Source organism: Pteropus medius, unplaced genomic scaffold (assembly GCF_902729225.1).
Source record: "Pteropus medius unplaced genomic scaffold, Ma_sr-lr_union100, whole genome shotgun sequence".
NCBI classification, from domain to species: Eukaryota; Metazoa; Chordata; class Mammalia; order Chiroptera; family Pteropodidae; genus Pteropus; species Pteropus medius.
The window spans coordinates 347,202-372,453 of NW_024352780.1; the positions used below are offsets into that span (position 1 = coordinate 347,202).

At 49.7% G+C, this 25,252-nt stretch overlaps 2 protein-coding genes and 1 long non-coding RNA gene across 7 annotated transcripts in view; 2 read left to right on the forward strand and 1 right to left on the reverse strand.

Moving 5' to 3' along the window:
* Nucleotides 1–1,876: 1,876 nt before the first annotated feature.
* On the reverse strand, nucleotides 1,877–4,395 carry TMED4 (transmembrane p24 trafficking protein 4). 3 transcript variants are annotated; one of them, XM_039847083.1, is made up of 6 exons: nucleotides 4,198–4,395; nucleotides 3,981–4,081; nucleotides 3,712–3,837; nucleotides 3,305–3,451; nucleotides 2,696–2,887; nucleotides 1,877–2,225 (listed from the first exon to the last, which is right to left on the reverse strand). In XM_039847083.1, the coding sequence occupies exons 1-5, from the start codon at nucleotides 4,322–4,324 to the stop codon at nucleotides 2,738–2,740; spliced, it is 651 nt and encodes a 216-aa protein (XP_039703017.1). In that variant the 5' UTR covers nucleotides 4,325–4,395; the 3' UTR covers nucleotides 1,877–2,225; nucleotides 2,696–2,737. The 3 variants fall into 3 exon arrangements, with proteins under 3 accessions (XP_039703017.1, XP_039703016.1, XP_039703015.1); XM_039847082.1 differs by having other exon boundaries at nucleotides 1,877–2,154; nucleotides 4,198–4,394; XM_039847081.1 differs by having other exon boundaries at nucleotides 1,877–2,887; nucleotides 4,198–4,394.
* Nucleotides 4,396–4,444: 49 nt separating this feature from the next.
* Nucleotides 4,445–7,686, forward strand: LOC120589565 (uncharacterized). Its single transcript, XR_005649530.1, has 2 exons — nucleotides 4,445–4,630; nucleotides 5,277–7,686. It is a non-coding gene; the product is annotated as an uncharacterized LOC120589565 (long non-coding RNA).
* A 2,981-nt stretch (nucleotides 7,687–10,667) lies between these two features.
* Nucleotides 10,668–25,252, forward strand: part of OGDH (oxoglutarate dehydrogenase) — a 48,116-nt gene continuing 33,531 nt past the window's right edge. For all 3 annotated transcript variants that reach the window (XM_039847085.1, XM_039847084.1, XM_039847087.1), the window contains exons 1-2: nucleotides 10,668–10,804; nucleotides 21,755–22,001. In XM_039847085.1, coding sequence (XP_039703019.1) covers nucleotides 21,780–22,001 — 222 coding nt within the window. In that variant the 5' untranslated portion in view covers nucleotides 10,668–10,804; nucleotides 21,755–21,779. The remainder of the gene's footprint in view (nucleotides 10,805–21,754; nucleotides 22,002–25,252) is intronic.

A 25,252-nucleotide genomic window follows, 5' to 3' on the forward strand; every position in this document is an offset into this window, starting at 1 on the left:
AATAACAAATTTATTACTATGGTTCGTAGGTCAGAAGTCTGACAAGGTCTCACTGGGTTGAAATCAAGCTGTCGGTAAGGCTGTGTCCCCTTCTGGAGACTCCAGAGGGACAACTGGTGTCTTGCCTTTCCCAGCATGGCCCCCTTCCTCCACCTTCAGAGCCAGCAATGGTGGGTTGAGTCTTCTCGTCACATCACTGCAGCCTTCCTCATTCACCTTTAAAGAACCTTGTGATAACACTGAACACACCTGATGATCCAGGATAACCTCGGTTTTGAAATCGGCTCACAGCACCCTTAAGTTCCCTTTGCCATGTTAGGGAACATTGGCAGGTTCCAGGGATTAGGGATGGCCATCAGTGGAGGGTCATCATTCTGCCACCAAACCACCATGAACACAAAGCCGCTTATCAGACAACCTGTGTGGAGCAGCAGCTGCAGCATCGGAATGGCATAAGTGTTGCTCAGGACCCTGCTGGGGAGCTTCCCAGGTGGCCTTTCACATCTGCTCTGCCCTGGGCGCAGCATGAACGCTGGAGGGGAAGCTCTGGCTGTTCAGGGTGAGAACAGAGAGCGGTTCGTGCACCACAGGTCAAGCGAGACGCTGACTGAAAGATGGAGATGGGGACTGGCCCCGGCAAGAGCCAGGGCCCGGGCTGGGATGTCAGGGCATGAGCAGGATGGCTCCCCCGACCCTTTTTCTTTTTGTGGTGAGGAGACAGAAGGCTGTTTGGTAAGAATGTTACACGGTCTAAGAATTTCAGAAAGAAAATCGGGATGGTATGGGGTGAGGAGGGAGGTCACCGGAATTCCGAGCATGCAGGCAAACTTTTTAGAAAACTTGCCTAGGCTGTGATGTACCTTAATACCACACGCAGCATGGAAGCCTCCTCCCCGCAGCCAGCACGGGTCGGCTCACCCCCTGGCCACAGCTCTTCCCCCTGCCCTGTCGGTGCAGTGCAACGCACTCCTGTTTGTCCTCACTCTGCTCCCCTTCCGATCTAGAACTCACAAGACAGGAAACCCAGGGCACACTGATCTACCAGCACGACCGAGATGCACTCGATCGTGCCTACTGCTGGGCAGATGCTGAAGCCAGCCCCAGCTCTTATTTGTGGTTCCCTGTCCTCCCACAGCCCAGGCTCCAGCCTCTGCTCTACTGGCTGGATTCCTAGTGGTAGCCACAGGGCAGACACCCTGACATGTCATACTCCCTCAGAGCCTCAAGTCAGAGGCCCATGCAGCCAACTAGATCCAAGGCCACCTGATTTTCCCTATTAACTGAAACATGAAGAATACTGAAAAGTATTTAAAATAGTCAAAGAATTCTGGAAATGTCAATTACAGCATTCTCCTTCACTAACAGTTAACATGGCCATCCAGAATTAGAAAGATGGAGAATATGCAGCTTTTCAAAAATACTTACAAAAAATTTTAAGTGACAAAACTTTTAAATCTAAATTGCATACGTTTTTACAAGTAGAAACATGCATATATGCAGAATAGTATAGGATATAGAGAAAAAAAAATAAAACCACGAAATAAACACCCAGAATGGGCAGCTAACAACACTGTTTCGTACAGTAACAGGGTCAAGAGAAGTGTACTCGTCTCTCTGCACTTGATTTTGGGAGTGAAACACGGGTACTCAGCCTCCTCACATGACCCCTTGCCGAGGGGGTCTTCTTGGTTGGCCTCTGAATGGCTGAGCAAGCACCTGTCCACCCACATCCCCAGAGACTTGCTCAGCCAAGCCCGAGCACCATGAACACACACGCTGTGGCCCCCCCAGGTCAGCCGCTGAAGCAAGCCAGGCCAACAGCCTCTGTTCCCCTCTGTGCCGCGCTCTGGCCCCAGATTTTCATCTCAAACACAGCTACTGCAACAAGTTTTATTTCACTGGAAAAATCTGTATAAAGAACCAACCCTGGTTCCCTTGAAGAAAACATTTACCACGGCTTAACCAAAGGTGAAGGGGCGAGGAAGAGAAGAGCACCCCGCCAGTGCCGGCTCTGTCATCACCCTGAGGCCCCGTGCGGTGGAGGCACAGGTGTCCCAGAGGGTCTCCTTAGCCCTCTGCTAAGGCCTTGAGAGCAGCTGGGGCGTCGGCTGTGCGACCCGCTGAAATCCTGAGCTGCTGCGGAAGTCACCAGAACTGTGGGCAAACAGAGTGTGGGGTGGCTGCGCTGCGGCTCAGTTAGTCACACACAGGCAGTCACACTTCAGCTAGGAAGGAAAATATATAATTTATCAAAAAATACTTCTAATATATAGAAAAACATTTCCATCTTCTAAGGCCTCTGGCCCTTATTTACATTCAGAAAGCCACCGAGGGAACCCAGGACCAACCGGGAGCAGTGAGGTGGGGCCTCCTGGGTGGGGCATTTCCGTCGCCGCTGTGTGAGCAGACGAGGACAGAAAGTTACAGGAGTTGGGAGGATTTTTCCTTTGCTCATTTTGTGATGGGATGAAGGGGACTCACTGGAGGCGCAAGAAGCAAGGCCTAGTCCAGGGTCAGTTCCGACTGTGCGCAAACCCCAAGACACCTGTGAAAGCTTGGACCAATGTCCTGTATCCAGTGTTAATGGGTGGCCGATCTGGATGCTTTGCTGCCATGAAACCAATGTGGCTTAAATCCTTTCTCCATTTTTTCCCCTCACAACTCAAGTGGATAAGGTATCGGGTGGGGAAAGTACCAAATAATTGAGATGAGAGAGAAAGGTCACACGGAGAGAACGCTACACCAGCTTCTTGGCCTCAAAGAAGCTCTTGAGGTGACGCATCTGCCAGATGCCAGTGAGGATGAGAATGACGGTCTGAGCGATGGACCACCACAGGACCCTCTGGTTGGTGCTCTCACTGGTCAGACGAAAGCGCTCTTCTCGGTACTGCGTGGGACAACAGACCCAGGATTAAACGTGCAGGGGAAAATGGTCCTGGCTGCTGTGAGGTCCCCCCCACCAGGTGACTACTCAGCTGCGGGACCCAACACCTCTGCACTGCTCTCTGACGTCCCTGGGGTTGCCCCGCGAGAGTGCCGTGCTGCCCCTTCGCGAGCATCTCTACCAGGACGAAATTACGCTCCCACCACTTCAAGCAAGAGCCCGAGGGACAAAGGCGAGGGCCGGACTGTGAGCTGTCCTACCTGCTCTTCACGCTATACAGCTCACGGACAGGTATCTGGACTGCTGCCCTCCCCTCCGCTCTCTGAACAGCTCAGTAGGAAGGCCCCAGGCAGACACTTCTAGTACGTGGAATGGGTATAAAGGTCACCTGCCGTGTCGCAGCTCAGCCTGTGCCCTTACCCGCTGGTAATCCTGCTCCTTCTGGATCTGTTCCACTTGATCGAGCAGCTGGCGGGCCCGCAGCTGCAGCTCTGTCAGCTTGTCCTTGGCAGCAATCTCTGGGTAGTTGTTGGCATGCTCCCCGACCTGGATATCCAGGTGCACACGCTAGAAGGACACGGGGTTGAAGCCCCAAAGCCACAAGGTCAGAAACTCTCTGAGGTTTCACTGTCTGAGTAGTGGGGCCTCCGACTGTCTGCTCCGAACTAGGGCACCCACTCCTGTCCCAGGCTGTGGGACGAAGGCAACATCTCCCTAACTGTGACGATGGCATAAAGACCATAAAGTGTCACAAATGATGACGGGAATAAATCACAACCTTGGAACCGAGTGAGAATCCAAGCTGCAGCCAAAGACAGTCCTCTTACCAGTCTGCCGCCAGCGAAGAGCGCCATCCTGGTAGAGTTGGAGTGCAGGCAGATCTGATGGTCGCCAGGGGTGTGGGAAGTAAAGGTGAAGCGCCCCTCGGAGCCATACTGTCGCGAGAGCACCACCTGCAACACAGCGGTGGGTGAAAGTCCCCAGCCGCACGGACCTCTCCGGGGACGGCGCATGTCCTCCGAGCTCCGCACGGCCACAGGGCCCCGCCGAAGGGCGGCCTGATGCACCAGGCGAGGGCGACGCGCGGTGGCCCTACCTTGCCTTCAGGGTCCTTCACCTCCACGTGCATGCCCAGGCCGGGGGTCGAGGGCAGGAAGACCTCCTTGTGCTTATCCCACATCTGGGTGCGGTAGTTCCCTGCGGAGCACACAGGGCCGTCACCGCGCGCCCGTCCGCCCGGCTCCCGCAGTCCGGCGGCCGCCGCGGCCGCGTCTGGGGGACACGTAAGGCCCCGCCCCCCCGCCCCGCCTAACCGATGACCATGGTCTCGTCGGGGATTTCCTCGATGAAGCAGCGCTTCTCGGTCTCGCCGATGTGGAAGTAGAGCCCCCGGGCGCCCGCCGCGCACAGCGCGAGCAGCAGCAACGCCGGCCGCCCCATCGCCGGTGGTCACTCGGCCCCGACACCTGCCGTCGCGCGCCCCGCTCCCTGGCGACGCAGCACGACGGGCGCAGAGCGCGTGCGCGGCGACGTCCGCCCCGCCCCGCCCCGCGCCGCGCCGGTGCCCCGGGCCCCACGCCAGCCAGCGCGCGCCTGCGCCCCGCTCCCCGGCGACGCGGCACAGCCGCGCCGGTGCTACTGACCCGCACGGGTCGCGGTGTGCAACGTGGCTGGACTTTGAGGACGTGCGCGATGAAATAAGCCAGTCATAGAAAGACAAACCCTCTGGGAGTCCAGTCGTATGAGGTGTCTATAGTCAAATTCATAGAAACGGGGTAGAATGGTGGTTGCCAGGGGCTGGAGCGGGAGAATGGGAGCTAATGGGGAGCTTCAGATTTGCCAGGGAATGCCTGCAGCCACCAGAAACTGTTAGGGGCAGGCAGTGAAGTGTCCCCTAGTCTCTAAGGGGAGCAAAATCAGCTGGCACTCTGATGCGGACTTCTGACCTCTACGGTGGCGCGTGGACACACTTCCGTGGTTTTTAATGTGTCATGCAGCCATGGGAAACCAATACAGAGAGTGGTTAGAGGCAGGGTGGGGCACAATAGAGTGGCCAAGGGGCTCGGAGAAGGTGCCATGTGAGAGAACCCCTTTCTTAACGGACAGGTCACACACACCTAAAGGAAGAGTGAGAGGCCCAAGGCTGGCCTGTGTCTGGTGAGTTGCAGAAGGGAGGGGAGACTGGTCACAAGAAGGGCGGGTGGGCCTTAGGTCCCTTAACGACCTCGGCAAACAAGTGGGCCTTTTGAGTAAGGAATGACTTGATCAGACTGATTTAAAATTGATCCTGTCCTGCCTGAACATGGTCACTGTAAATCATGAGGATCAGCAATGGGTACAGAATGTTTTTGTAAATAATGTTCAATCAGAATCAGGTATTTCGTCCCTGCAGTTTACAGGAAATTGAGAAGTTAGAGGACACCATGAGGAAACAAGGCAGATCCAGAACATGGGACAACTGGCTTCGACTTCTCGAAAACTAAAGAGGGAGAAAGTGGAGGGAGTGTCGTCATTTAAAGGAGACTAAAGATGCATAATCTCAAATGAGCCGTGAGCCTCGGCTGGACGTTGCTGTGGTAGAATGTCTGCAGAGACTGGCGCCAGCGATGTCCCCTGCCCCGTTCCACATGCTCTTCTCGCAGAAGGATGGGACCCATTTTCCTCCACTGGGATCTGGACTGGCTGCGTGGCTCTGGGGCCTGGGCCTTAAGGCTTCCATTTTCAGTCTCTTGGAAGCCAGTTGACACGGGGTCCGGCACACCCTACTGACCTGCCCGTCATTGGAATGAAGCCATCTGGACCCTCGTCAGAAGAGCTGCCCCAGTCAAGACCAAGAGCACGAAGCCCACCAAAACCACCCTGTGCAGTTATGCAACTGGAAAAAAGGGTGCTCCCTCTGAACTGGCAGAGATAGGTTTCCAGGATCGATTGCTAGGTTTAAAAGCAAGTTGCAGGAGAGTACACAGTCAGCTGTCTTTGTACTCGCATGAGAAACACTGGAAGACTGTGTAAGACTAAAAGTTGGTTTCTTACAGGTAACGTGAATATTCAGCCAATATGCAGCAGTGTGACAGCACTGCTTAAAACAGTGATTCTTCTGTCCTAGCGGGCAACGGCCACTCTCTGAGCCCTGAATTCCCTCCCGACTCTGTTCTCACGGTTGATACTGGGTTGCCTCATGAGCCAATGAATGAAGAGTTATTCCTGGCAGGAAACCGGTTTGGCAGGCCAGCAGATAATGAGGTGAGTGGTAAAGGTAGGAAGGAGACTTTGCAAACTAGATCTTTTAACATCTTTATTTTGGAACCATGTGACTGTTACCTACTTAAAATAAAAATTTTAAGTTAAAGAAGTCCCTATCACAGTACCGTTTTATGGATTTTAAACCATCAATTGCTGTCTTGTTGGCTTACCCCAAAATGTCCGCTCCATGACAATATAGGTCCTGCCTGTCATGTTCACTTCTGTGTCCCCGTTACCAAGAACCAAATTGGTATGAATATTTGGTCAATGAACACAGATGTATACTTTGATGAAAAAAGACACTGAGCAAAAGCCATGGGATGCAGAGAAGGCAGTGCTCGAGAGAATTTCTAGTTGTAAATGTCTCCATTTAAAAAGAGATCAAATCAATAATCAAACTATATTTTGAGAAACAAAGAAAATTTCTTAAAAAGCAACCAAACTCAAAGCTAGCAGATGAAAGGAACTTACAAAAATTAGAGATAAAACAATAGAAAAACAAGTCAATGAAAGTAAAAGTCAGTTTTCTGAAAAGATCATCAAATTGACAAGCTTTTGGCTAGACTGACAAAAAGACATAAATCACTAAAATCAGAAATGAAAGAATAGTATTGACCCTACAGAAATAAAAATAATAAGAAAATACTATTAACATTTACACACCAATCAATCAGATAACTTAGATCGAATGGACAAATTCCTAGAAACACAGAAATAACCCAAAGTAACAAAAACCAAAACTGGTATGGAATGAACGGCTTCCCCAGTGTCTTCTACCAAACATTTGAAGAATTAACACCAACCCTACTTCAGCTCTTCCAACAAACTGAAGAGAGAACACTTCTTAACTCACTCTGTGAGGCCAGCATTAAACTGACACTAAAGCCAGACAAAAACGTCACAAGAAAAGGAAATTAGACCAATATCCCTTATAAATATAGATGCAAATGTCCTCGACAAAATACCAGTAAACCACACCCAACAGCATATTTAGACGATTATCATGACTGAGTGGGATTATTCCCACAAATGCAAGCATGCTTCAACATAAGAAAATCAGCATAATGCACATTAACTGAACTGGGAAAAAAACACGATTACCTCAACTAATGCAGAAAAGGCACTTAAAACCCAGCCCCCTTTCATCATCAAAAAACTCAGAAAACTAGGAATAGAAAGGAACTTCCTCAACATGATAAAAGACATCTATGAAAATCCCACAGCAAACATACTCAATGGTGAAAGGCTGAAAAGTTTTCCCAAGGTCAGGAACAAGATGAGAATGTCCCTCTCACCGCTTCTACTCAACATAGTACTGCAGGGTCTAACCAGAGCAATTGGGCAAGGGGGAAAAAAACAAGACATCCAAACCGGAAGAAAAACTTGCTCTGTTTATAGATGACATGATCTCATAATATAGAAAATTCCAAAGAATCCAAAAGCTATTAGAGCTAATAAATGAATTTGGTGAAGTTGCAGGGCACAAGACCAATACACAACAAACAAAAGAGAAAATTAAGCGAGCAATTCCACTTACAAATGCATCCAAAAAAAAAAGACCCTAGAAATAATTTAACCAAGGTAAAAGACTGGTACACTTGTAAAACTATAAAAAATCTAAAAACTAAACTAAAAACTAAAACTATAAAAAAACTACATAAAAACTAAACTTGTAAAAGACTTGTAAAACTATAAAATAATTTAACCAAGGTAAAAGACTTGTACACTTAAAACTATAAAACATTGCTTAAAGATATTAAAGAAGATACAAATAAATGGAAAGACACCCCATGTTCATGGACTGGAAGACTTAATGTTGTTAAGATGTAAATATTACCCAAAGTGATCTATGGATTTGATGAAATCCCTACCAAAATTCCTAGAGCCTTCATAAACTATATAAATGTCTAACCAATAATAAATTTTTTAAAAAAGGGAAAAATTCCTAGAGCCTTTTTTTTTTGTAAAAGCGGGAAAGCCAAACCTTAATTTATATGAAATTGCAAGGGGATTCACATAGCCAAAACAATCCTGAAAAAGAAAAAGTTGGAGAACTCACAAATACTTCTGGATTTCAAACTTACTACAAAGCTTCAGTAATCAAAACAGTATACTACTGGCATAAAAATAGCATACAGACCAATGGAATAGAATTGAGATTCCAGAAATAAACCCACTAAACATAGTCAACTTATTTTCAAAAAGGGTGTCAAGTCCATTCAATGCGGAAAGAACCACCTCTTTGGGATAGCTGGAGTTCCACGTGCAGAAAGATGACATTAGACCCCTACCGCACATTATATACAAAAATAAACTCAAAATGGATAAACAATCTAAATATAAAAGCTAAAACCATAAAACTCTTAGAAGAAACGTAGAGGTAAATCTTTATGATCTCAGATTTGGCAATGGAATCTTAGATATGACACGAGCAATAAGAAAAAACATGGATAAAATGGACATCAAAATTAACGATTTCTGTTTATCAAAGGACATTATAAAGAAAGTGAAAAGACAACCTAGAAAATGGGAAATATTTGCAAATCATATATCTGGTAAGGGATTAACATCCACAATATATAAAGGATTCCTCTAACAACGAAACCCAATTCAAAAAAAAAAAAAGACTTTTCTCCCAAGAAGATATACAAATGGCCAATAAGCAAATGAAAGATTCTTGACATCATTAGTCATTAAAGAAATAAAGATCAAGACCAAAATGAGTTCACCTCACACCTACTAGGATGTCTTTAATAAAAATTTTAAAAGAAACTAAGTATTGAGGAGGATGTGGAGGAATTGGAACCCTTGTGCATTGCTGGTGGGAATGCAAAATGGTGTGGGAAAGAGTTTAGCACTTCCTCAAAAAGCCAGACGCAGAATTACTATATGACCCACCAATCCTACTCCTGGGTTTTATAAAAATTATAAACAAGTACTCAATAGATACTTGTAAGCCAACGAATTACTGTAGCATTATTCACAATAGCCGAAAGGTGGAAATGACCTAAAGGTCTGTCAACTGAAGAATGGATAGAAGGTGTAGAAAATCCATACAATGGGTCTGTTCAGCCATAAAAAGCTTCTCCCAGGTGCTAAGTAAAATAAATGACACATAAAAGGACAAATACTGGATGAATTTACTTGTATGAGGTACCCAGAGTTTTCAAATTTATAGAAATAAAGCATGCTAGAGGTTACCAAAGGAGAAGGGAGAGGAATGGGAAGTTACTGCTTAATACTTAGCTTGTTTGGAGTGGTGAAAAGTTTTGGAAATGGTGGTGATAGCTGTACAACACTGTGAATGTGATTCATGCCACTAAACTGTACACTTTAAAAAGACAAAATTTTTCTTCTATATATTTTACCAAACAAAAAAGGAAAAAAACATAACGAAGTTGTTCATCTTCTCCCACTCTACAGATTCTTATCCCACATCAGCCCAACTTGGTTCTTACAAGCATTTATATAGTACTCTCCTTACAAAAACAAAAGAAAAACATCTTACTTTGCCTTTCCCTTAATTTAGAAATAGTTCTAAGTCTATAGCACATCAGTGAGTGGGGGGACACAGCCCAGTTACTTGTGTCCTCTATGCAGCTACCATTGTCAGGTGTCCGCCCTTGACGCCCATATCCTCTGCTGTGGCAAGGGCACAGTCCTCGTCTTCCAGTTGGTGGGACACAGAACAGCTCAGGGCAGCACTTTTCTAATGTCAGTCACTTGGATGCCACCTTCCCATACTAAATCTAGGTAATCTAGTCTTTAAGTGAAACCAGTTATTACAAAGAAAACTATCACTGTCAAGAGGAAAACCATTATCACTTGCCATAAAACATCGACGATAAACCGTCACAAATCAGGAAGACAAAGCAGTTTAAGTTCTAGCTTTATCCCACTGCCCACATGAGTCTGAGGTCTGATCTGTTAAAAAGGAAAAGAAGAAAAAGTGGAGTTGAAGACACATGAACATGAAGCGAGACTCTTCCTGGCCGGAATGAGACCTAAGAACTGCAAGGGACTAAGTTTCTCAGTATGCGACTGACGACAATTTGCCGTATTTCGTCAATTTTGAGAGGTATTTTTTTTTTCACATTTTGAAACAGGCCTGCATCTTATGATCCAGGCGTCCTAGTAACAGCATTTTTTTTTTGCTTTCTTAGCAGTAAAAATAACTTCTTCAAGTGAGTGCCGAGCGCACCGGCTGAAACGGCGCGATAAGCCGGCGGCAGGCCTCGGCGTCCCACAGCGATGCCGCTGCCGGGCTGGGAAACCCTGGTGCCCGCCACGGCTCCGCGCACACCGGGACGCGCCGGGGCCCCCTGCGGCCCACTCTGCCGCCCACTGCTCGCGGCGTCTCGGGCGCGCGCCGCTGCCCTAGGTCCCTCTCCGTCCGGCGGCCAGCTCCAGGAGGCCGGGCGCTCCCTCAGAGGCCTCGCGACAGCCGCCCGCAGGAGGCCCCGCAGGCCCCGCGCAGACCCCTCCGCGGACGCGGCCCGCAGTCGGGCCGCGCGGCGGCGGCGCGGCTCTGTGACGTCACGACCCCGCCCACGCGGCGGGAGACTTCCCCCGGGGCGGGGCTGCGTGCTGACGCCGCACGCCGGGGCGGGACCCAGAGTTTGGTGCCCCGGAGTGGGGTGTCGGCGCCTCAGTCGGGTGGAGCTGAGCCGGAGACAGGTAAGCGCGCGCTGCCGCCGGCCCGGCTCGGAATGGAGGCTCCGCTCCCATCGGGAAGGGGACGAGAGTCTCGGCAGAGGGCGAGGCCGGCACGTCCTCGTCGTCGCCGACCCCGCGGTGACAGGGAGTGAAGCTGGATGGAGTGGAACTGACCGGGGGAGGTGGGCGGGACGGGGGTCTGACGGGCGGGCATGGCAGCCAATGGCGCGGCGGGCGCCGCCTGGCGGGTGGAGATTGGCGGGCGCGGGTGCGCGCGGAGGTCGCGCGGGGCGCTGCGCGGCGCACCATTGGCTGTGGCGGCGGGGGGCGGGCTGCGCGGCGGATGTGAGGGAAGGGGTGCCGCCGCCCGGGTGACCCCCAAGGTCGAGGAGGCGTCACGTGGGAGCCGCTCAGCCGCGTCCTCTGCGCGCCCGGACCGGCTGGCGGACGGCGCGCCCTTGAAGCGGCTGCGGGCTTTGGACTCCGGGCCCCGCATGCCAGAGCACAGTGCGGGGTCGGCGCCTTCCCGCGCCGTCCCTGCGCTCCTGGGGCGACGCCTTTGAGCAGGTTACCGTGCTGCACCCCACGTGCTCGGCGCCCCACCGCGCTCAGTACGTATTGTACTCAGTACCCCACCCATCTTCCCTGCTCCTCGGGGTGACGCCCTCGGTGAGCGGATTACCCCACGAGCACCCCACCATCAGCCCGTAATCAGTACCCCAGCCGTCCTCCCGGCGCGCTCCTGGTATGACGCCCTTGATGAGCGGATTACCCCACAACACCCCACCGTTCTCACCCTTCGGGAGCTCTCACAGCCCGTCCGAGATGAAATGCGCTTCTTGGAGGGAGACAGTATTCGGTGTCTTTCGCAAACTTACCTGACATAAGGACAAATTGTGTACCCACACTTAGTCTGAACTCAGTAGCTGAGTAGGCAAGGACAGAGAAGATGACGCAGGCTTAAGTGCGAACTCTATTGCTGTTTCTCGGATCCTCATTGTCTGGTCCTGTGCCTCAAGGCGGGGACCGGGAACCTGAGCAGCTTTGGGATGAGTGCTGGGAGATGAAGCATTGTTTGCTCTGTGACACACCACAGTTTTGTGCAGACCCTCCCCATATGAAAATACGCAATACTATTTCAGCTTTGCAAACTAGTTGAGGAATAAAACTTGAAAAGGTGGAGAAAGATTGGAGTGTCCTGACTTTTTTTTTTTTTTTTCAACACCTATAGCACCTAGTCTTCCTAGGTGGTCTCCCATGCAAGTACTAACCAGGCCCAACCCTACTTAGCTTCCAAGATCAGACATGGGGCTTGTTCAGGGTGGCGTGGCTGTAGAGCATGGACCTTGGCTCCACTGGGGCGTGAACCTAGGACCTTCTGCGTGTAAAGCAGGTGTGCTAACTGCTACACTATGGAGCCATGTCCCAGTCCAGTTATTTTTAAAGACTAACTTTAATTTCAGGAACATGAGTTTCTGTTGGTTTCATTAAATTTGAATGCTCAGTTTACTAAGTACCAAATATTTGCTGTGTTTGTTATATGTATGTCACACATATATGTACATGCATATCAGAGCTGCTTTTAACCAAGCTCACACGTTCCATTTGAAACAAATATAGCACTACCATTTACATTTTTAGATTTTGGAATAATTGTACAATTATTGAGCTATTTATTTTGAGAACTACAGTTTTGAGAAATTGTGCATACAAATCTGTCACGTGCAGTTATAACAAATAGCACGGAAAGGTCCCCGTGTCCATTCACCCAATTTCCTCCAGTGGTAAAAAACTGCAGCACAATATGACAACCAGAAACTGACATGGATAACAGTCAAGATACAGAACATTTCTGTCACCACCAAGGACTCTGTGTTGCCTTTTCCTAGCCACTCACTCTTCCCTCTTGCCTCCAACTCCTCAGCTCCTGGCGACCACTACTGTTTTCCATTTCTATAATTTTGACATGTTGAGAATGTTATGTAAAGAGAATCATACAGGATACAGCCTTTGGGTTGGCTTTTTCCACCTAGCATAATTCTCTGAAAGGTCAGGTAGGTTGTTGCCTACATCTGTAGCTTGTTCCTTTTTATTCCTCCAGTCTCTGGATGTACCACAGACGGTTTATCTGTTCACCCATTGAAAGACATCTGGATTGTTTTCATTCTTTGGCTGTTATGAATAAGGCTGCCACAGACTTTCAGATACAGGTGTTACATGAACATCGGTTTTAATTTTCTCTGGGATAAATGCCCAAGAGTGCATCACTAGGTCATGTAAGTTGCACGTTTACTTTTTAAAGAAATAGCGAAAGTGTTTTCCAGAGCAGCTGGACCATTTTACGTTCCCACCAACAATGTATTTGTGATCCAGTTTCTCCACATCCTTGCCAGCATTTGCTGATGTGACTATTTTTTATTTTATCCGTTCGCATAGATGTATAGTAATGTCTCATTGTGATTTTAATTTGCATTTCTCTGATGTCTAGTGATATTGAACATCTTTTCGTGTGCTTATTTGCCATCCATATATCCTCTTCAGTGAAATGCCTGTTCATATCTTTTGCCCATTTTGTAAGTGGATCATTTGCTTTTTTTTTTAATGTTGAATTTTGATCATTTCATATATATATTCTAGTCCTTTGTTGGATATGTGTTTGCTAATATTTTCTCCTAGTCTGTAGCTTGTCTTTATTTTCTTTTGCAAAGCAAAAAATTTTAATTTTAATGAAGTCCAGTTTATCAATCATGGCTTGCACTTTTGGTGTCAAGTCTAAGAACCTTTTGTCTAGCTCTTATTCCTACAGATTTTCTCTTACGTATTTTTCTAATTTTCACAGTTTTGAGTTGTACATTTAAATCTATGATCCACTTCTAGTTAATTTCTGTGTAAAGTGTAAAATCTCGAGTGAGTGGTTTTGTTTGTCTGTTTATTTTTGCCTATGGATATCCAGCCAACAGCATTTGTTGAGAAGATCACTCTTCCTCCATTGAATTTCTTTTTTGCATTTTTGTCAAAACTTGATTGTGTTTTTGTGGGTGTGTTTTCTAGTTCTCTGTTCTCTTCCATTGGTCTTTTTTATCTATCTCATCATCAGTACCACACTTGATTGCTGCAGCTACATAATAAATCTCGAAATCAGATGGATTGATTCATCTCACTTTTTTCTTCTTTTTCATTAATCTCATTCCTTTGCCGTCTCATAAACTTTAGAAAAATCTAATCTATATCTACAAAAAAATCTTATTGGGATTTTTATAGGAATTGTGTTATCCCTGTATATCAGTTTGGAGATAATCAGCACATTTGTTCAGTCTTCCAATCCGTGAACACGGTATGTCTCTCCTTTTTTTTTTTTTTTTTTTTTTTTTTTTTACTTTTTTTTATCAGTGTATTGTAGTTAGCATATGTTTTGTTAGGCTTACACTATTTCCTTTTTGAAATTTTTGGTTTTTATGTGTTCATTGATAGTATGTAGAAATATAATTAATTTTTGTGTGTTTATCTTGTACCCTGTGACCCTGCTGAATTCACTTTTTAGTTCTGTTTTGTAGATTCCTCGAGGTTTTGTACATACACGATTATGTCATCTGGAGTAGTTTATTTCTTACTCTCTGATCTGTATGCCTTTTAGTTCCTTTAGTTTCCCTGGCTAAGACTCCAGTACCATGTTAAATAATAGGTATGAGAGTGGACATCCTCGCCCTGTTGCCAGTTTCAGGAAGAAGTCTTTCACCATCAAGTACAATGTTAATTGTAGGCTTTCGTGCGTGCTTCGTATCAAGGTGAAGTTCCCTTCTATTTCTAGTTTTTTGTCACGAATGGGTGTTGAATTTTGTCTAGTGCTTTATCTGCATCTGTTGATATGATCATGTGATTTTTTTCTTCTCTAACCTGTCAATATGGTAGGTTACATTGTTTTTTGTTTTGGAGTTTTTTTGTTTTTGTTTGGGATTTTTTAGTTAGTTTGTTTTCAATATTGAACCAGCCTTGCATCTCTAGACTAAACTCCACTAGGTCATTGTGTATAATTGTATTTATATGGTGCTTAATTCTCTTTGTTGTATTTCATTAAGCATTTTTTTTTTCTTTTTTTGGCAATCTTTTGTCTGGGTTTGATATCAGGGAAATACTAGCTTCATGAAATGAGTTGGTACGTATTTTCTGGAAGCGATTGTGTAGAATTGGAGTTAAATCATCTTTAACATTTGGTCGTATTCTCCAGTGAAATGATCTGGGCCTGGAAATTACTTTGTCAGGAGCTTTTTAATCACAAAATAAAGTTTTTTAATAGTCGTAGGGCTACAAAGTTATCTGTTTCAAATGGGTGTGTTGTGGTACTTTGTACTTTGTTGAGTTTTTCTATATCTTTGTTGATCTTATGTTTAGTTGTTCTGTCCCTTTGAAAGAGGGGAGTTAAAGTCTCCAACTATAATTGTGGGGTTGTCTTTTCCTCCTTTCTCTTTAATTGGTATGAGTCAGATGTTTTGCACTATGACGGTTGGTGCACATACATTTAGGATTGCTGTATCTTCTGGGTGGATTGCCCTTTTATCATTATGTAATGGCCCTCCCTGTCTCCGGTAATTAATTTCCTTTGCGCTGATGTCTACTTTATCTGATGATAATGTAGATAGCCCTGGTTTCCTTTGGTTAATGCTTGTGTGGTATATAATTTTCATTCTTTTACTTTCAACATTCCTGTATTCTATTTGAAGTTTCTGGTAAACAGGCATACAGTTGGATCCTGTTGCATTCACTTTGCCAATCTCTTGTCTTCTAATTGGTGTATTTAGATCATTTACAGTTAATGTAGCTATCGGTGTGTTAGGACTTAAGTCCACTGGTTTATTTTTTATTTTCTATTTTGCTTTGTTTCTCTGCTTTCCTTTCCCTGTCTCGTCATGGGTTACTCACGTTGTTTTGAAATTCCATCTTTATTTATATGTAGTATTTTTGAGTATATCTCTTTGTATAGCTTCTTTAGTGATTGTCGTGGCATTACATTATACATACAAAACTTCCCTCAGTCCACCGATGTCATCATCGTATCAGTTCGGGTGAAGCGTGGGAACCGTGCCTCCTTTTATGTCCCTTTACCCGCCTCCGTTGAAAACTCTTAACTTTTCCTGGACGTACATTTAGAACAACATCAGAGATGTTGTAAGTTTTGCTTCAACCATCACACATAATTTGCAAGACTCAAGAAGAGAAGGAAATTATGTTTACTCAATGCTTGTTCTTTGCATGTTCTTTATTTCCGGTACTGCAAGATTCCTTCTTTTATCGTTTGCTATTCGTGTAGAGAACTTCCTTTAGCCATTTGTTGAGGGCAGGTCGGCTGGCAGCAAGTTCTCTTTGGCTTTCCTTCATCTGAGAATATTTTGATGCCACCTTTCATTCCTGAAGGATATTTTCACTGCATGTGGATTGTGGGTTGCCAGTCATTTTCCTCAGCATATGAAAAGTGTGCCACTTTCCGTTGGCCTCCATAGTTTCTGATAAGAAATATGCTGTTCAAGTAGTGTGTAGTTTTCAGAAGTTTGTTTATGATGTGTCTTGGAGCGAATTTCTTTGGATGTATTCTCTTTGGGGTTTACTCAGCTTCTTGAATCTGTAGGTTTATGCCTTTTGCCAAATTTGGAAAGTTTTCATGTATTATTTCTTTGCAGACTTCTGCAGCACCTCCCTCTTCTCCAGAGATTCAGATGACACGTTTATGTAATCGTTAGATCTTTTGTTATAGTTCCACGTGTCCCCGAAGCCCTGTTCTTTTTTTCCTCCCAGTCTGTTTTCTCAGTTCAGATTGGATAATTTCTTTGTTCTAGCTTTGTGTTCACTGATTTTCTTCTGTTTCCATTCTGCAGTTTAACGCATTCATCAAATTTTTTATTTTGATTCTCATATTTTTCAGTTCTGAAACTTTCATTTGGTTCTTCATATATCTGTTTCTTTGCTGAGGCTTTTTTGTTGTTGATTCAAGTATGTTTATAGTTACTTATGGAAGCATTTTGATGTTGACTGCCTTAAAATCTCTGCCAGGTGATTCTGGCATCTGTGTGGCCTTGGTGTTGGTGTCTGTATGTTGTCTTTTTTCGGTTTCATTGATATCCCCTTGGTTCTTGATGTGGTAAGTGACCTTTGATTGCAACCAGGACATTTGGTGTAATGTTACAGGACTGGATCTTATTTAAATCTCTGAGCAGATCAGGCTTCCTCTGACACTGATGGAGTACAGGTGGTGCTCCCTGGCCACTACTGAGCCGGAGGCGGACTCCCGGCTCCCCACCCAGCCTCCTCGGTATCTGCTGCGTGGCTGTAAGTTCCACGGAGGGCCTTTGTGATCCCGCCCTGCCTGGGACGGAGCAGGTGCTGCCTTGTTTCTGCTGGGTGGGGTTGGGATCCAGGCGTTCCTCTTGGCCTCCGCGGGTATTGTTGGGGTGGGGGGAGGGCTCATCGTCACCTAGTGGTGACAGAACTCCCTTATCCCCTGTGACATTACCAGGTGGGATGGGGGTGGGCCACAGTGTTTTCTGAGGGGCTGACCGCAGTAGGGCAGTTATTGTCTAAAAATGTTCTGTCCTGCTAAGCTGCCCTGCTTGCTGGTGCTCTGGCCAGAAGGAACTGGCTTTTGTCGTTTTTGTCTACATTAGTTGGCATTTCTGGGTCGCCAGCTTCCCCAGCGCCTCATCCGGGATAGATGAAGCCAAAGAAAACGAAGATCTCGGTGCTCCGTCTTCGTTTGGGCCGCAGAGCCCCTTCGAAGCCTTTCTCCTTCGCTGTACCTTTCAGTCTTATGTTCTGTTTTGTTTTAAATATAGCATCTCATGTTTTTAGCTTCATTTATTGGGAAACAAGTCCTGTTTATGCTTTAAACATTTTTAATCAATATTGATAAATGACCTTGCTTTCCTTAAAAATGAAACACTTTATCCTGGAAAGTAACTTTGCCTGCAGCCTGGAGCAGCACCATTAGGGCCCCCCCCCCATCACGGGGTGCTGTCAGCCCGCGGACCCCTCACTGCAGCTCGCTCGGAGCTGTGACGGACGGCGTCCCCCCGCCAGTCGGTTCTGGCGAACTGCCTATGCAGCATAAAAGTGACCGCCACCTCCCTACCTCTCAGCTACGTTTGATGAAGCGTCACCAGTGACACACGCTGAATTCTTTGAGGTTTTGGTCCGTGCTCCCCGTGCAGACGTTCTTGGCGTCACTGCTGAGCCTGGGGTGGTCGCACGCGTGCAGCAGCAGCCAGCACTGTTCTGGGGGCTCCTCACGAATTAGACACAGGTCAGGCACAGGTCCGTCGCGCGTGCCCTTCCGTCGGAGGCCGGGTTCAGGGGAAGCTGTGTGCAGGCCGTTCTGCCGGGGAAGGTGACCTTGGGCAGGGCGCATGCGGCCTGGCCGGGGAAGGAACAGGCACGCATCAAGTTCTGTTCGATTTCAGCATCTCGTGTCGGAAGGGCAGGGCCCCTGAACCCTTAACCTTAAAAACAAATTTTGCTTCAGTTTTTACTCTTTCAATCTTATTTTTCTCAAATGCGTAGGTTTTTACTTGCATCTCAAAATTAATAGGTTGCAAATAGTGTCATTTTGTGTACTTCATTGATATCGATAGGTTCGTTTACATTTTTCTTGTGCTTGTTCTTTTTTAGAGATAACTTCATTGAGGAATGATCGATAGGCCATACGATTCACCCATTTAAATTGTGCAGTTGAATGTTTTCCAGTGTGTTAGAAGGTTGTGCAGCCATCACCACAGTCTAGCTGTGGAGCATTTTCATGCCCCTTAAGGAAACCCCCACACCCATTAGTCCCATCTCATCCCTGCCCACCCCTGCCCCAGCCCTAGGCACCCCCAATGGACTTTCTGCCTGAATAGATTTTCCTGTTCTGAAGATTTCCTGTAAACGAAATCATACAGCATGTTTTTTGTGAATGACTTACTTCACTTAACATGGCACTTTCGGGGTTCATCTGTGTTGCAGCTCGTATCAGTGTTTCATTTCTTTTTAGTGCCTAATTCCCTTCTGTCGCGTGGCTGGACCACATTCATCAGTTGGACATTTGGAGATTTTCCCGTTTGGTTCGTGTGGATACCGTTGCTCAGGTTGTTCATGTACACGTTTTCGTGTGGACGCTTGTTTTCATTTCTCTTGCTCACGTCCCCAGAAGTGGAACTGCTGAGTCCCAAGGTAACTCTGCAGACCTGCCGGACTGTTGGCAGTGTCTGAGGTTCCATCCAGTTTGTCCACACCCTTGCCAACACTTGTTAGTTTCTTCTCGATTGCATCTAGTCTGCATGAATTGGTATCTTATGGTTTTGGTTTTCATTTCCCTACCGACTAATGATGTTGAGAATCTTTTCATTGCTTATTGGCCATTTGTCTATCTTCTTTGGAAAAATGTCTGTTCATTTCCTTTGCTTATTTTTGGATTGAGTCATGTTCCTTTTTATCACTGAATTATAAGAGTTATTTGTGGATTCCGTATAAAGTTCCTTGTCAGTCACACAATTTCAGCCATTCTCTCCTATTCCGTGTCTTCCCTTTCTTGCTGGTGTCCTCCGAAGCACAGAAGTTCTCATCTGGACGGAGTCCAGTTTATGTTTCGTCTCTTGTTGTACTTCTGGTTTCTAAGATTCAGTTGCCTGACTTAAGGACGCAAAGATTTACTCCGTTTTTAGCTTAGAAGTCGTACAGTTTGAGCTCTCACATTTAGGGCTTTGATCCATTTTGAATTAAGTTTGTCTACTGTGTGAGGTAAGGGTCCAGCTTCTTCTGTGTGTGGACGTCCAGTTGTTCCCATACCATCTGCTAAAAAGGCTGTTTTTTTCCTCCACTGAATTTTTTGGCACCTTTGTCAAATAGAAACATTCTTCTAAACCCAGAATCAGGATGCTTGTACTTTTTGGATCACCCAGAACTTTGATGGAAGTGTTTGAACAAGTGGGTGTCTCCAGCAGACGATGCGCTGTTTGCAGAGCCGGCGCCGCAGTTGGAGGGCAGGACCCGGGTTTGGGGTCGTGGACAGGAAGCAGCTGTTCCAGCCCCCCTGGGTGGGGAGGGGTGTGAGCCATCTGCAGTGGAGCACCTTTCCCAACGCGTCCCCTGAAGGGGTCGGGGTAGAGCTGCCGGTGGGCTTATTGCAACAGCTGGGTGATGACACAGTTCATAGAGATGACGCTGCTGTGTCCTAGGAGAAAAACCCAGTGCAGGCCAGATGAAAGTGCCACTGGAGGGAGAAACACAGGTTCCCTTGGACCTGAGTGAAGTTTCATGCCGAAAGCAGTGGTGGCGGTGGCGGCGGCGGCAGAGTGTCCGAAGACCCTCGGTCTGCCTGATGTTTGTCCGTGGGAAATTGGAGCGCATTCAGGTGTGGGAAGAATCACTGAAGTAACTGGAAACTTTGGCTTTTAAGGGACCAAAACCACAGGGGTGGAGATGGCATTCTGGAGCCGTATCCAAAACCTAGTGCTTGTTCATCTTCGATTTCTAAGGAGCAAGTTTTTGTTGTTGTTTACTTTGTCATTAAAGTACCTGTTTTGCTTTCCCTTCTGCTGACCTGTCCTTCCTGAGCCCTAGAACAGCAGACGCTCTGTTCCCCAGTGTCCTTGTGCCCGCTGTGGTGCCGTTTGCGCGGGGAGACAGGGTCCTCGCCAGCAGTGTGGAGCACGGTTTAGGTCCCTCTCTCCCTGAGTCGTTCTTGGCACGCTCAGAGCTCCGGCTCCCCACAGGTGGGGGTGGAGGTGGGGTGTGATGCTCAGCTCCAACGGGGAGCCCGGAGCCCCTGCCCCAGGGCCCCTTTTGCTGACTGGCAGTGTCCTCGTCCCTTCCTGACAGGCTCACTACCCAGATGCGTGCCTGATTGTTGGAAGTGGTTCAGGACCCACTGGGAAGTCTAAACTCTCTCATGGTCCGGTGGGCAGTCAGCTTTTATAAAATGGCTACTTTTCGTAGTTATAAATTAGGTTTAGGATTACAACCATCAAGTGCAAGGTCCGTTCAGATCAGAGGCAGATACATTAACCCCCCTCCCCCCGCTCTCCCTCGGGCCTGGGTTCATTCACTCTCCCTTTCTCTCCCCCTCTGTCTCTCTCTCTCTCTGTCTGTGTGTCCCTCTCTCTTTCTGTGTGTCTCTCACCTCTGTCCCTCCCCCCCTACCCCCCACACACCTCTCTGTCTCTAGTCCAGGCCGTCCTCCCCTCAAGCCCTGGCCGCCTCCTCCCTCTCTGGACTGTGGGGGCTGTCACTGAAGGGCCAGAGAGGACAGAGTCTGCCATCAGGAGGCCCAGGCTGGGAGCCTGGCTCTGCTAGGAGTGGCCTGTGACCTTGAGGGAAACTTAAACCGAAACTCGGAGAGATGATCTATAAAACGGATGGGGCGTCTGCGGGCTTCGCAAAGCGTGCTGCCGTGTCAGGTCGTCGCCCAGAGTGCCAGACAGGTGGACGTGTCCTTCTATGCGGCACGAGGGCTTCCGTCTGAAGCTGTGTGGGCCCGGTTCCTGTCCCCTGCCCCTCGCCGCGGTCCCTGCTTGTGCCTGTGCTCCCAGCCTCGCCTTCAGCGGTGCTCGCTCTGATCTTCTAAAATGTTTTTTTCCTGCTCAGAGATAAGTTATTCGAGAAGTTTTTCCCAATTTGTCTTTATTCTCCAGAATATGTGAGTCCAGCGGGTGCTGGGCGGTTTCCGGATGGAGGAGACGCCTTTCTCACTGTGCGTTGAGTCCTCATCGGCACCGCGGTGGCTCAGCTTGTTGCCTTTTCTGTTTCTGTGATCGTTTCCCACACGTGTCAACGTGGGGAAGGTCACAGGTTGACATCGCGTCATGGGTCATATCCCTCCGACGAGACCTCCCCTCGTCCGTGGAGACCTGCAGCGCGTCCGCGCCCTCGGAGTCGGTCCCCACGGAGCCTGCGGCTCCCCCAGGAGCTTCGTCTGCCAGCCGCCCTTTCACCTTTCCCTTCTCTGCGCAGGCGGCCGCGACACTTCAGGACGAGAATGTTCCACCTAAGGACTTGTGCTGCTACGCTGCGGCCGCTGACGGCCTCCCAGACCGTCAGGACACTTTCCCAGGCCAGGCCGGCAGCCGCCAGGACGCTGGGGCAGACGCGCTGCTACACGGCGCCCGTGGCCGCCGAGCCCTTCCTGAGCGGCACGAGCTGCAGCTACGTGGAGGAGATGTACTTCGCCTGGCTGGAGGACCCCAAGAGCGTCCACAAGGTAGGCCCCGCAGGGCAGCGGGGGGCCCGGCGGGAGCCGCCTGCTGTGGGGACGTCGCGCTCTGGACGGGCAGGGTGGCCCACCAGCATGGAAGCAGCCTGCGCCACATGTCCCAGACCTCACGAGACGGCCGGACACGACGCTGCTCCGCCCTGTGCCGAGGAGGGCCTGCAGGTCCTCTCGTGCGACGTCCGTGTCACTCACGATTTACCTCGCTGTCGTGCTCCTGTTTTCCGTCGTGTTTGAAAGTGAATTCTGCAGTGCCGCCTGCTGACTTCTCTGTGTCCCTGTGAGGCAGGGGTTGGGGACGGTGCCGCTCTGGCCTGTTAGGAGCTGGGCCGCCTGGCAGGAGGGGAGCGAGCGAAGTCTCGTCTGCATTCGCAGCCACTGTCTGCGCCGGCATCGCCGCCTTGGCTCCGCCTCGGATCATCCGGCCCTGGATTCTCACAGGAGCAGCGGTCCCTGGTGCCACAGCGGTTGGGGACCGCTGGGAGAGCTCCCGGGTGTACACGAGGTGACACGAGCGCCTGGTGTCCCGGGCGCGCTGTGTGGAGAAGGTCACGTGGCTCTGCGGGCAGGTGGTGCTCTGGAAGGGGTGGAAACGAGGTGGCGGCTCCTGCTGGGCGCTGCTGGGGAGGCTCGGTGGGGGGCACGGCCCTGGAGCGGGCTGCGGGAGGCGCCAGTTTCCTCTGGAAAGTCTCCTTCCCGCTGCTGAGCCTCGTCACTGCCAGCGTGGTCAGTGTTGCGGTGGCTCCGTCGTTGCTGTCGCCTTTGGTAGTGGGACGTCCTCCTCCAGAGGAGCTGAGGGGAAGGCACAGAGGGTCCCAAGCACCCTCTGCCGACGTGCAGCCTCCCCACTGTCCACATCCCACCGGCGACGGAACTCGCACTGACAGTCGTTGTTAGCCCCGGTCATCGTCTGCGTCAGGGTCACTCCTGGTTTGGACCGAATGTATGATGACGTCCGTCCTCATGGCATCATGCAGACGTTAGTTTCACTGCCCTAAACTCTGTGCTCGCTTGTTTCTGAAAAGTGTCTCAGCATACAGTGTCAAGGAAGGCACTGGGGGTCCTTGGCCGGCGGGGTCAGGTTGGGGCGGCATGGTGGGGGGTCTGCCGGGGGAGAGGCCAGGGTTGGATGGGGCCCTGGGGCTCTGAGGGCCGTCTCTGCCAGGGGTGCCTGAGCGTGCTTTGCCGTAGCAACACATTCCCCAAACTAACAAGGTTGTGCTCGACCGTGAGGCAGGTCTCAGCCTCCGTTCAGCCCCTGGGGCCATCTTACAGCTGCCTTTTGACCCTTGGTTTTATCATTTACCTGGTGGTTAAAGAAAACTTATTTTTGAATGTTTAATTGTGAAAGTGTGTTTGCGGTGAAGTCGTCAGCGATTCAGAGCTGCGGTCACCCCTCCCCGCCCTATGCCCAGGGTCCACCCCCCGTGGTGCTGCCATCCCTCCTCCTCCTCTTCCTCGGGTGCTCTCTCCCCATCATACCCGTTAGGAACCAGCGGCTGGGTCTGTTCTGTCAGCTTCGAAGCCCTCAGTGGGGCATCGGCCATGCTAGGGACAAGTCACATGGCAGCATCTTGTTTTTCTTTAGGTCTCAGAAACACTTATGGTCAGAGCCAGATTGCCCTTGCTGGCATCCAGACAAACACGCGGTGGAGGACCGCTCAGTCCTCAGGCTGTCCGTGCGGGGGAGGCCAGCGCCACCCACAGGCATAGCTGAGACACAGCCTCACTCCGGAGCCGCGCTGGCGGGAGGGCCCTCCGCCCCGCGCCCACCCATGGTGCCCGCTGCCCAGTTCCTGAAGCCTCTTCCTCTCCTCGGTCCCCACATGCATCTCTTCTCACGGGATGACAATAGCTGCGCCCCGGCCTGGTGGCACCAGCAGAGGTCCCGGGCTCGGCCCCGCAGTCCTGCGCAGCGGCTCACTGCTCCTGCCGTGCTCGTGAAGCGCCATCCTGTCGTTCCGGCAAGCGAGCCGACGGTGGAGTGAGACGGACACAGCTTGTCTCCAGCACGGGGAGGGCGACACGTCCTTTCACTCCGCAGCGTGACATGGCTTCAGCTCCACCAAGGTCACCCCGGCTCTGTACTGGCCTCGGGGAGAAATGTGTATTTACGGTCTGTGGTTGACTTGGTGGGATCTCGGTGACCAAGGCTGTGGAACAGCATCCAGGGTGACACTCGTGTCCTCTGTTAGCACAGCTCCCGGCGTTAGCACAGTGTCCCACCCTCACGAGAGCGTGCTGCCCCATTCATCAGGGAGCCGCAGAGCCGCGTCCTCCCCCCGTGTGTGCAGGACACTTCTTCAGACGGTCGGGTGGCTGCCGGGAGATGGCTGGGGCCCCCAGGCCCGATGGCTAAATGCAGGGTGAGCCCGATGGGCATCAGTGGTTCACATTAGCCCAGCACCCTGAGCTTTGAAGTGCCCTCCTGAGCGGCACGTGGTGCTGCTGCCCTCCAAGCCCTGCCATCCTCAAGGGCCCACAGAGACCCCTCACGAGGCCTCGGAGAACCTGCCAGGGGAGGGAAGGGGCTGTGGGCCAGGGATGCCAGCCCAGAGGTCGGCCAGCCCAGGCCTCCCCTGTGCTGGAGGGGCCCGGGAGGGTGGGCAGCCACTGGACAGACCCCCGCAGGCCTTTGTGTGACATCCAGTGCGGCTGCTGCCTCCGTCCTGGGCAGAACCAGGGCTGTCCTGTGCTCCGAGCGGGCCCCACGGCAGAGGTGGGCAGCGTCCCTTGGCCGATGTTGCCATTTGTTGACACTTGGCTTGTGCACTGAGGGCAGAAGACGGTGGGGTGTTTGGCAGCACCCTCACCTCTGTCACCCGTGGGCTGGAAACGACACCTCGCTTTTACCAAGTGTTGACAGGCTTGGCTTCTGTAACAGGAACTCTCCCAAGAGGGACCCTAGTTTTAATTGCTTCCAGTATAAACCCGTCCAGAGTGACAAGTCTGGCAGGCCTGAGCCCAGTGCCCCCTAGATACGGTGAGGCAATGTTCTTAGCTGGCTCTGGGCACGGCACGGCCATCCTTGGCTGGGGACAGTTTGAGTACGGCCCTGCCGTGGGGCGAGGGTGTGAAGGCCAGCACTCTGCATCCTGTGGCGCTGTCTTTTGGGACCACTGAGCCCTAAAGCAGGAGCCTCTTGTGCAGGTTCTGTGGAGTGGGCAGTCGGCCACAGGCCTCCCCACTAGACGTCCCAGTGGGACGGTCACACATGGTTCTCAGGAATGCCTCGGGCCCAG

What these genes read in the sequence shown, in the direction of transcription:
- TMED4 (XM_039847083.1), bottom strand. Translation starts at nt 4,324, where the DNA reads ATGGGGCGGCCGGCGTTGCTGCTGCTCGCGCTGTGCGCGGCGGGCGCC. An exon ending in CGACGAGACCATGGTCATCG is followed by an intron (nt 4,082 to 4,197) that starts GTTAGGCGGGGC and finishes TGTGCTCCGCAG; the next exon opens with GGAACTACCGCACCCAGATG. An exon ending in TGAAGGACCCTGAAGGCAAG is followed by an intron (nt 3,838 to 3,980) that starts GTAGGGCCACCG and finishes GCTGTGTTGCAG; the next exon opens with GTGGTGCTCTCGCGACAGTA.